This window comes from Dendrobates tinctorius, unplaced genomic scaffold (assembly GCF_039654945.1).
Source record: "Dendrobates tinctorius isolate UK_male_01 unplaced genomic scaffold, ASM3965494v1 ptg000027l, whole genome shotgun sequence".
In the NCBI taxonomy this organism is placed as follows: Eukaryota; Metazoa; Chordata; class Amphibia; order Anura; family Dendrobatidae; genus Dendrobates; species Dendrobates tinctorius.
Window position 1 is genome coordinate 6,516,433 of NW_027361695.1, and position 12,127 is coordinate 6,528,559.

General features: G+C 40.9%; 1 protein-coding gene and 1 non-coding gene across 3 annotated transcripts in view; both read left to right on the forward strand.

The window, feature by feature from the left end:
• The first annotated feature begins 3,339 nt into the window (after window positions 1–3,339).
• On the forward strand, window positions 3,340–3,412 carry TRNAR-CCG (transfer RNA arginine (anticodon CCG)). The gene has a single exon. It is a non-coding gene; the product is annotated as a tRNA-Arg (tRNA).
• Window positions 3,413–9,777: 6,365 nt separating this feature from the next.
• FRMD4B (FERM domain containing 4B) overlaps window positions 9,778–12,127 on the forward strand; it is a 142,541-nt gene continuing 140,191 nt past the window's right edge. For both annotated transcript variants that reach the window (XM_073569729.1, XM_073569730.1), the window contains exon 1: window positions 9,778–9,954. In XM_073569729.1, coding sequence (XP_073425830.1) covers window positions 9,793–9,954 — 162 coding nt within the window. In that variant the 5' untranslated portion in view covers window positions 9,778–9,792. The remainder of the gene's footprint in view (window positions 9,955–12,127) is intronic.

Consider the following 12,127-nt stretch of genomic DNA (forward strand, 5'->3'; position numbering starts at 1 on the left):
TATTGAAAAAAATGGTGATAGGACACGTGGAACTTGTGATTTGGCTTTGATGGGGGGGGGTTTGGTTGTCATTGTAGGGGGTCGTTTACAAATGCAAAGGAAATTCACAAATGCAGGAAATTGTTCTGAGTGTCTGTAAAAACAGAAGCAAAAGAATAAATGCTGCACATTACAGCCGAGCTCACACTTGTGGGGTTTTTTTTTATACACATTTCTGAGAACAATTGATTTTTTTTGGTATAATTTATGCCAGTTTATGAATGTGAAATGTGGCTCTGCATCAAAGGGAAAACTCTGAAGTATAAGGCTACGTTCACATGTTGCATTTTTTTCTGCATTTTTTTTTGCTGTTTTTTAATGCAAATTTTAAGCTGCGTTTTATAGTACCGGCATAGTCTATGAGATTTTAGAAATCTCATGCACACACATTGGTTTTTTTTTCCTGTCTGATTTGGAAAACCGCTGAGTTTTTGCAAACTGCAGGATGTCACTTTTTTCGGTGTTTTTTTCAGCGCATAGGAAAAAATGGATAAATGCAAAAACGCAGCAAAAAAACGCAGGTATCAGTTTTTTGGTGCAAAAAAACCTAAAGAAGTTAAATTAACGGCGCAAAACGCAACGTGTGAACATAGCCTAATGGTTGCTTCTGGAATCTGGTGACAACAGATCATAGACTTCCCAATGTAAACGCTAATTCGTCACTTACGAATGGGCATGAGGTTTCAATGAGTGAACTGGGGATAAGAGACCCCCGAGCCACATATAATCAATGGAAAAAAATGGCTTAACACTGCTGTCAGGGGTAACATTAGTCCTTGATCTTACATGACCTGTTCTACCACTTATTCTGATGCCACTCGTAGAGGAACTGTCTCAAGGAGGAGAGGAAATGCAGCATCACATAGTGCCTAAAGGTGACCTGTCACTTATCAGGAATATGTGTGTTTTTTTTACATAGCGTAAATGCCGCTGTTCTCCTGAATCCGGCGATGTTTTTCTTTTCTTCCTGCGCCTCTCCGTTCCTGAGATATGGCCTTTTGTTCCCTGTATATAAATCTAGTCTTATCGGTCAAGTGGGCGTGGTCCTCAAGAAGACGCCCACAGAGAAGAGTTGAAGACTAAGCCCACTTGGCTAGAAAGACTTGATTTATATACAGGAAACAAAAGGCCATATCTCAGGAACGGAGAGGCGCAGGAAGAAAAGAAAAACATCGCCGGATTCAGGAGAACAGCGGCATTTACACCAGGTAAAAAAAAAATACAAATTTATGGTAAGTGGAAAATCCTTTATAATGGGTGACCCAGTATTAATACATGGCAGTGTCACATACTTTACAATGTTGCCTCCTTTTGCAGTTAGGGCCCACCCTGGGATCCTGAATAGCCCTCCTCCTGTGTGATTACCATAAACAAGGATTTTAGAGCAAAAGGGGAAGGAATCCTGAACATGAAAAGCTGTAAAATGTAGCATGTTGGGTGAATATTCGTCAATGTTCATGGGGTGAGGTTCACATTTTACCTAATCTGGCACAGGAGCTTATGCCATTGTCTACTCCATCCAGTCTTCTGTGCCCTATTGTTAGGATGTGACCTCTGACCTGCAGTAATTGCTGCTCTCTGATCACTGTAAACAAGGACTTTGGGGCACAAAGTGGAAGGAATCCTGAAAGGCTGGAAAGTGGAGCACACAAAGGCCCAGTGGCCTAATGGATAAGGCGTCGATTTTATGAAAAGATATAACAAATTAGATTATATAGTGTATATATAACAAGCAGTGAGTGTATATAGTGTATGATATATACAAGGACTTTGGGGCACAAAGTGTATTACATGTAATCAATGGTTCTATAATGTGTACATTTTTTTTTTCTTATTTTATTCCCACTGCTCCCCGAGTATGACAATTTTTTTTTTTAATCTTTCATACGGTTTCAGAGATTTGGATCTTTTTATTTAGCACTTGGGTGCTGTATAAAACCATGTGTAGTGAGTTCCTCCTAGTGGTGACTGTAATAACTCATATGCAGTGCGTTAACCCTAGTGGTGACTGTATAAATTCATATGCAGTGAGCTCCCCCTTGTGGTGGCTTTATAAATCTATATGCAGTGAGCTCCCCTTTGGGGTGGCTGTATAAATCCGTATGCAGTGAGCTCCATATAGTGGTGGCTGTATAAATCCATATGCAGTGAGCTCCCCCTAGTGGTGACTATATAAATTCATATGCAGTGAGCTCCCCCCTTTTGCATGTTTTCAGATCACCAAACAAATGTAAATATTAGACAAAGATAATACAAGTAAACACAAAATACAGTTTTTAAATTAAGGTCTTTGTTATTAAAGGAAAATGAAATCCAAACCTATAGGCCCCTGTGTGAAAAGGTGCCCCCCACCTAAACCTTAAAATATACATTAACTGTGGTTTATCACATCTTTGGGAATCTGAGTTGACATTCCCTAGCCACACCACCAAGCCTGATTACTGCCACACCTGTTCTCAATCAAGAAATCACTTAAATAGGACCTGCCTGACATAGTGAATTAGACCAAAAGATCCTCAATAGTCAGACATTATGTCACGATCCAAAGAAATTCTGGAACAAATGAGAAACAAAGTAATTGAGATCTATCAGTCTCAAAAAGGTTATAAAGCCATTTTTAAAGCTTTGGGACTCCAGCGAACCACAGTGAGAACCATTATCCTCAGGGGTGTGTCTTTAGGCTGTTCTGCATTATTATTACCCTGTGAGTCACGCCTCATTGTAAAAAAAACATATAAATTTGCACCAAATAAAAAGGCCTGTATCGCTGGAGCCGTAACACAGATTACCAAACAAAATGGATTACGGGACACTTTTGACTGGGTGATAGGCCCTCTTTAAAGGAGTATGAAGGGCTCCTTTAGACTAGACATTGAGCTATGATATTGCAGTATTTGAGTTTTCAGTGTAGGACCGCTCCTGTCATGTTACTTTCCAAGGTTCTGGAATAACTGAATGACATAATCTGTGTCTCCAGTGTGTTGTGTGTGAGACACATAATATCCCCATTGTTGCTCTTGTCTTGGATCCAATGATCGGCATCTGCTTCAGATTTTGGGTGAATACTCATCATTGTTTATGGGGTGATTTTCACAGTAACTTGCACATATGCAGATGTTTTACCTAATCTGGCACAGGAGCTTATGCCATTGTCTACTCCATTCACTCCTCTGTGCCCCATTGTTAGGATGTGACCTCTGACCTGCAGTAATTGCCGCTCTCTGAACACTGTAAACAAGGACTTTGGAACAAAAGGGATGAAATCCTGAGAATGAAAAGCTGTAAGGTTGTGTGTACAAAGGCCCAGTGGCCTAATGGATAAGGCGTCAGCCTCCGGAGCTGGAGATTGTGGGTTCAAGTCCCATCTGGGTCGATTTTATGAAATTATATAACAAAACTATAAAAATAGTGTGTGATACCTGTGCAGTGTATGATGTGTGAATATACAGTATATAATAAGCGCAATGTATGGGTATACATAGTGTATGATTTATCAGTATGTATATTATACATTATATGTAATCAATGGTTCTGCAATAATTTTAATGTGGACACGTTTTCTTATTATTTTAATAGTCCATATGCAGTAAGCCCCCCTAGTGATGACTGTATAAATCCATATGCAGTGAGTTCCCCCTAGTGGTGACTGTATAAATCCATATGCAGTGAGCTCCCCCTAGTGGTGACTATATAAATCCATATGCAGTGAGTTCCCCTTAGTGGTGACTGTATAAATCCATATGCCGTGAACTCCCCCTAGTGGTGACTGTATAAATCCATATGCAGTGAACTTCCCTTAGTGGTGACTGTATAAATCCATATGCAGTGAACTCCCCCTAGTGGTGACTGTATAAATCCATATGCAGTGAGCTCCCCCTAGTGGTGACTATATAAATCCATATGCAGTGAGCTCCCCCTAGTGGTGACTATATAAATCCATATACAGTGAGCTCCCCCTAGTGGTGACTATATAAATCCATATACAGTGAGCTCCCCCTAGTGGTGACTGTATAAATCCATATAGAGTGAACTTCCCCTAGTGGTGACTATATAAATCCATATACAGTGAGCTCCCCCTAGTGGTGACTATATAAATCCATATGCAGTGAGCTCCCCCTAGTGGTGACTATATAAATCCATATATAGTGAGCTCCCCCTAGTGGTGACTATATAAATTCATATACAGTGAGCTCCCCCTAGTGGTGACTATATAAATCCATATGCAGTGAGCGCCCCCTAGTGGTGACTGTATAAATCCATATACAGTTAGCTCCCCCTAGTGGTGACTATATAAATCCATATACAGTGAGCTCCCCCTAGTGGTGACTATATAAATCCATATGCAGTGAGCTTGCCCCTAGTTGGTGGCTGCATATAGCCAAAATCGTATCATGTAACAGGTCAGGAAAAATGTTGGTGCATAGAGGGCTGATCCTGGTGCTCAGTGGTAGTTTTCCTTGATTTATCGCTTTCTCCAGAGCTACCGGAGTCATCAACTATTTTACTGTCGCTGCAGAAGGAGTAATTATTTTCCCAGTGTCTGAGACCGGGCTGCAGTTATTGTTTTGGCATAGAGTATATAGTCCAATCTCACCAATTTAATGGTGATTTATCTGTACTTTACCCTTTCCACCCTGGTCTTAAAGGACCACTGAACCCCAAAATTGGAATTTCCATTTGTGAAGCGTGAAGGCAAAATACATTGTTTACTGCTAACCTGACAATCCCGTGCAGCCCTGGTATAATGGGTTTGTGCTTTTCTTCTGCTTTAACACGGGCCGAGATCCTAGTAAAAGTGACGTGATGTCCCGTCTAGCTGCTACTGACATTCGTACGGTCACTTTTGCCAGGGTGTGGTCCAAAACTGAAGGATAAAGCCAAAAACAGCAAAAGACTGAGGCTCCACTTAACCCGTCCTTGTATACTTCCAGAGAAGTCATATCTATGAAGAACTATTGGTACAGTGGCTTTCAAAGTATTAACCCCCCCACCTTCCCCCCCCCTTGTAATTTCCGTCTATATTTTTCTCACTTCACTAACTTGGGCTACTTACTGCTCATGCATCACAGACAAATGGAACTTCAAAAATATATGAAAACAGGTTGTAATGTTAAAAAAATAGGAAAAAAAAGCCAAGGGGGTGGATACTTTCGCAAACCACTGTATAAATATAGTCTCAGTCATATGATAGTTTGATTATCTATTAATGTGTGGAAAATTAAATATTTTACCTTCATTTATACTGTACCAAGGTGCGGGGCGGTAGTCGTTGGGCGAGGTGCTTGTCTTCCATGCCCCGATGCCCTATGGGAAAATGGGGGTCCTTACTGGGTGGTGACTTAAGCTGGCCAGGACCGGATGGTATAGAGTTCAATAAGGGAGACCATCACTCAAAAATAAACTGTTTTCTACTCAACACCATCGTAGGGAACAGTATGTACAGAGGATAGCGGCTGCAAATTTTTATGGACGTTTCTCTTAGCCCGGGCCGGCGATAATGTGGGGTAAACTGGGCATCTGTCCAGGGCTCCCACTACCCCAGGGGCCACCATTCGTCTAGAAGCCCCCAGTCAGTGGTGTGCCGCTAATAACGGCAGACCACGCAGCCGCTATATGGCCTGTGAGTCAGGAGCGCCATTTCCGGGAACCCCCATCGCATGTTCAACTGTATCGGCATCCATGATGTAGATAACATTGAAAACACTGATGGGAGAGGGAGCCGTCAGCTGACACATCCTCTCCCATCATTCTCCATCTACGTCTGACATTTGACGTAGCATGAACGATGACATCACTTCATCGCGCAACGCTGTGCCGGGCAGTGGAGCTGATGAGGAGACTAGTCACAGAGACCGGAGCAGCAGGAATTGGGGAAAAGTGAATATGTATTGTGTTAAAATCAGAGTGTACTTGGAAGCTATAATACTGAGGACTATGAGGCCTGCATTATACATCACATGGAACTGGAGGACTCTGGAGGCTGCATTATACTATATGGAGGTCTATGGGGTGCATAATACTATATGGAGGACTATGGGGCACATTATACTAATGTAACGTGCTGCTGCAGTGCAGTGCAGTACAGCGCAACCTCCACCAGGGGGTGCTGGTGAGGGAAGAGAGGTTGCGCACACACACAGCATAGTAACACAGAGCAACAGCTCAGGTGTCACGGGGTCACAGGTAGCGAAAGAGTGGTCAGACTAGCCGAAGTCAGCAACAGTCAGGAGCAGAAGTACCAAGGGAGAAAGCAAGTGCATAGTCAGGGACGAGTGAGAAGTCAGGACCTACCAGGAATGTAAGACGTAATCAGGGTACAAACCAGAGGGTCAAAAGACAGTGGGAAAGCGTGGTATCAGAAACGGAAAAACCTGAAGCAGAGTCCAGAGATCACTCACTCCTTCTATATCTTTTCCACATCTCTACCCCGGATCACGCTATCTGTCGCCTCGGTCTCCTCTCACTTCAGGGACACTCACTTCATGGGGCTCTGCTCGCTGGTCAGGCCTTAGGTCTGCTCTACTGCCCGCTAGGCCCCATCTGACTCCTGACAGGAAACTCCCTCTGTCCCTTCACCTTAGCCCTTACCAAACTGGGCTAGTCCCAACCGTTAACTTTGTCCCTCCGCGTCAGCTTCCTGGTGCTGGGCAGAACACAACGCTATTACATTGCACATAGAAAAATATGTTTGTAACATTACAAGTGTCTTCAAGGGGAAACATGGGCAACACCTCCACCTCCCTACATTACCTAATAAGGGGGATGGAATCTGAAAACTACAAATACTTACTATGTAATATTTATTCAACACAAATCCCAAATGTCACCTGTCATCTATCTATCTATCTATCTATCTATCTGTTATCTATCTATTATCTATCTATCTGTTATCTATCTATTATCTATCTATCTATCTATCTTCTATTATATTTCATCTATCTATCTAATATCTATCTATCTATTTATCATCTATTATCTATCTATTATCTATCTATTATCTATCTATTTATCATCTATTATCTATTATCTATCTATCTATCTATCTATCTATCTATCTATTATCTATCTACTGTATCTATCTCGTCATTAGCTCAGTTGTAGCAGCACACATTTTTATTAGTAACACAACCCTTATATTTCTATACCAGTATTCACATTGTCGCTGACATTACTTATTTCCTCTGGGTGATCTCTGTACCCGACTTCACCCGCCCAATATAAGGAAACACGGGGCGAACGTTTCCTAGACTGTTTCGATGATTGCGCGGTTTGATTTTTGGGTTGTGACATCCTGATTCTTGACTTGGCAGCAAACAGATGTTTAACAGTGGTAGAAATGATTGTTTCAGCAAAAAATCCCCTGCGAAAATCCTGCAATATCAGCAGAGCAGGTGTCAGGAGGAGCCGCTGATCTGTGGCTTTAGTGAGAAGTCATCCATAAGAACTCGCCTGTATGACCAGGAGGGGATTTCATCCTCCAGAAATAAACAATGAGAGTTTCCATTCAGTGACAGCAAGAAAAGATCTTTCAAAAACGTGAGGAATTGAAATAAAAAGCGTATAAAAAAATTACGCAATTTTTAATGATGCAAATTATATGAAATTATATATTATAAATGTCTATGTTTATGTTGTATATTTTATTATATATTTATATCTAAATTACATTTATTATATAAAATGATAAATAATAATTTCTAAAGGAGGTCGTCTCAACAGAAACAAACTATCTCAGTTTGGACACCTCAAGTCACCAGAGTGAGTTGCGACCTGATCTTTGTATTTGCCAAATCTCCCAGAACATTCAGAAGGCTCCTGAAGAAAGGGATAATTTTTGGACTCTTCGTAGAGTTGGAAAATCTGTTAGACACCTGGAACATCGAGGAACACAACATTTCTATTGGAGCCCGCTCATCCAGTTGCACATTCGGAGGCTGCATCCACAAAGGATGAAATCTGTTTAAAAAGAATCTATCAGCGGAATGTAGGGGCAGAGAGATTGATTCCAGGGACGTGTTGCTTGCTGAACAGTTTTCTGTAGTTTCAATACAATCAGTGTTTTATTAGCAGGAGATGATCACTAGAGGACTGGATGTTATGTGCAAGAGAGTCAAGCTAATCTGTGTATCCCCACCCCCACCATTGACTGGCAGCTTGCTGTCAATGTACAGTGTACACATGAAGCTACCAATCAGTGGTGTGGGCGGAGTTATGCACAGCTCAGCAGTCATAGCACCGCTACATCTACAGGGATTTTATCAAAACTGCACCAAGCAGCCTAGTAAGTGATACATCACTGGAATCAGGGTCTCTGCCCCTACATAATGCTGCTCTCAGATTCAGCAGCAAAAGCCTCCTGACAGATTGCCTCTGACAGCTCTTTGACAGTTTTTTTTTGAGTCAAAAAGTCACAAAATGTGAACATTTTTGCTCCTTGACGCCGCTCTTCGACAATTTGGAAAAGTGGGCGTCAAAGTGTCTCTTTGGTTTCGCCAAAGAGTTGCAAGCGAAGTTTTATGAATCGCGACTTTTTAAAAAGCCGCTGTGTTATTATAATAGGACGTTAGTGTGAGGTGAAGAAAAACAAACATAGGCAAAAAGTTTTCTTTATTTAAAGATGCGGCAAATGTATCGAGCAGCGTGCGACACTTTGATAAATTCACAACTCGGCCGCAAGGAAAAGAAGTGACCTGAAAAAGTCCTTTCATAATAACTTTCCGCCAAAGTGTTAAAAAAATTGCACCAATGTGAACATTAGAGAGTCCTGTATTTGACCCCGTTTATGCAGACCCCTGTCGTCTCCCATACATACCCCCCTCCTTTAGGAATCGCTCTTTTCAAGAGATTTCGGAAATATCCATCCCAGGAGAAACCTTGAAATATCCTTTTTTTTTTTTCCTCCACTTCTTCAGCCTTTAGCAAAGATACAAACACAGCATGCAGCGCCACCGTGAACTGTTATGGTCCTCGGGGGCCCACGTCGCCTCACTCTCACCATAACTACAGAGTCTCCTTCTCAAGTATTCTCCTGTGGGCCATTATGCCAGTGTTTACAGCCTGTGTGATTCATCTCCCGTCTCGGCGACGACGGATCTCTTCATTAATACCATTACGTGACTTTTATCCTCGGGAACAGATTGCTCTCCCTTCATCAAGCTCTTAATCTTTTTGCCTTCCGTCTCTAACCTAGATAATACCCCACTGCGTCGCTTTCGAGTGCTCGGTCCCAAATCTACCACCACCTTTGACCACGACGGACCGTATCAGCCTACACCTCAAGACCACGACTTCTCAAAGGTGCTTCTAGAAGGTCATTAATCGAAGATTGGGGGAGTTCAGCAGGTTTAGAATCTTGCAATCTTCATTGCAAAATTTTGGCAAAAATTTGGCAAAATTTTCTCTTTTGACAATTTTCTTTTTTTTTTTTTTTTTTTTTAGAAATTATATTTAGCAAAGTGACGTCATTCTTGCCACTTTCGATTAGCGGATTGTTCTCTAAGCTGCCGGGGATAGACCTGGATGCTCCGGGTAAAGCTTGAGCCGTTGCAGTCGTTGGCTGGTCTTCAAGCAGAAGTTGGATCCTGCCCAGGAAACTGAGTGAAAGACGAGTTTGTCTAATTGACCCTGGCTTCTTTTCGCTCTTTTTTTTTTTCTTTGTCACCGTGCACAAAATAAAGCTCGCTTTCTCGTCCGCTGCCAAAGCAAGCTGTGCACTAGACGGAGACAGGACTATTGAATGAGAACGCTCCAGCCATGGCTTCTGTGTTTACGTGCGGGGTTGAGGACATGCTGTGCAACGGGAGCCGATTGGTGTGGAATCTGACCATGTCCACATTGAGGAGGTGGTGCACGCACCGGGTGCGGACATGCCAGGCGATGCTGAGGACATGGTGCGGGCTAAGGGAGGTCTACCAGGTAACCATGAAAAAAGCCCAAAAGTCTCTTTACACTTTCATTTAGTTGGAAACGATGTAACATTTTGAGTTAAAAATATAAATTTTCCCCAAAATGACGATAATTTGGAGGACGTATCCCTACTTAAAGGGATTGCTCCTAAATATTTTAAGTCTTCCTTTTCTCTGTTTCTATATTAACTCTAAGCAAGGAAAGTTGGGTTAATTTCTTTTTACCTGACCTGCTGCTTAAAGGGATTGTTCATAAAAACTTTAAGTCATCCTTTTCTCTTTTTTTTTCATATTAATTCTAAGCAAGGAAAGTTGGGTTAATTTCTTTTTACATGCGCTGCTAATATGTGCTGGTGACAACCAATACTTTTAATATTACAGCTCAAAGATATGCTATCACCCAGCTCTCCTAGAGTCCTGAATGGCAAATCTGTTTAGTTATATATTGAATGTGGGATAAAGAGACTGTATTGATTTAAAAATAGGCACAGTTTTCTCTCTGGAGTCCAGAAAAGCTGAATTGCATCACTTAGGGGTACTTTAATGGAGTTCGTATTGGTTGTCACCCAGCTTTCCTAGAAAGCGATATAACATACAAATGGCTATATAAATAATTTTTCACTGTTCTGTCTTAGGAAAGATGTGTGACAACCAATATGTTTACTGTTATAAGTCCCAGTTTGGTTTGTCACCCAGCTTTCCTAGAGTCCTGAAAGGAAATTCTGATTAGTTATTCTTGAATATGGATAAAAGGTTTATATTCATTTATATCTAGGCAAATCTATCATTCTGGAGTCTGGAAAAGTTGGATAACATGACCTATGAAGAAGGTATTTTTTTGCAACCCAGCTTTCCCCAAAACGTAGTTTTTGAACTGAACTCCACTTTTATTCATTAGGGATTATTTATTCAAGAATTTTCTTTCTGGGGTCTGAAAAAGCTGGATTCTATCATGTATGGGTACCTTAATGGTGTCTTTATTGATCATCACCAAGCTTTTGCACAAGCAGATGGAACTGGCCATAAAGATCTTATGTTTGATCCTAGGAAAGCTGGGTGACAACCAGTATATTCAATATTACTAATCTCAGCTTTCCTTGAGTCCAGAAAGGCAAATCTGCTTATTTATACTTAAATATGATAAAAGTGGCTTAACTCTCATATCTAAGCAAATGTGTCATTCTGGAGTCTGGGAAAGCTGGATAACACCACCAATCACAGCTGCATTGCTTACAACTAAGTTTTCCCAGAAACAAAAATAATTCAGCAATGACTTTCTAGATTTTTTTTTTTCACTTAGTCTGCTCAATCTTATTTTTTTTATACCTGCTTATGTTTAATATTACAGCTCTCAGATGGATTGTCACCCAGATTTCCTAGAGTCCTGAAAGGCAAATCTGCTTGAATATGGGTGAAAGGACGGCATTCATTTATATCCATGCAAATGTCTGGCAAAGCTGGATTACACCACCTGTGAGGGTTGTATTGCTGACAACCCAGCTTTCCAAGAAAAATATATAATAAGAAAATAATTTAAAAAAAAAATTAATAACTGAACAAATCAATCATCAGGGCCCCATTTATTTGCAATATTATTATGAGTTCTTAAGAATTTGATGTAACCCTGGTTTGCTTATGTTTGTTCCTAGAAAAGCTGGATGGCTATTAATATATCTACACTACATTCTCAGAGATCCACTTTCCCAGATTCCTGAAAAGCAAGTTGGCTTCATTATGCAAAATTTAGGTATTGTTTCAGAAATATCCACATTTGGGATTCTGGGAAAGCTGGATACTGTTACCTACGAAATATATGTTTAAAGGTGCTTGCATTCATTGTAACATAGGTTCCCCAATTTTCCAAAAATGTACAGCAATATATCCCATATTCATAAGTTGTTATATGTATATATCAGGATTCTGGGAAAGCTGGATGAAAACCTGTCATGCTTGGTACTTATGTAAGAATTCCTTTAGACCTGATGATTTCATACGATTCAGAGAAACGACCAACGCTGCGGAAGAATTTCTATATGAGTCATAGACACCAAATTTGGGGCTCTGCCTTGTATTTCCCGGAATAAAAGATATTACACGACCTCATGTTTATGGCGCATGTTCTATATGTGTATAATAATGTAAGATTTATTCAATGAGCTAATCAAATCCTGATCATTATGGGG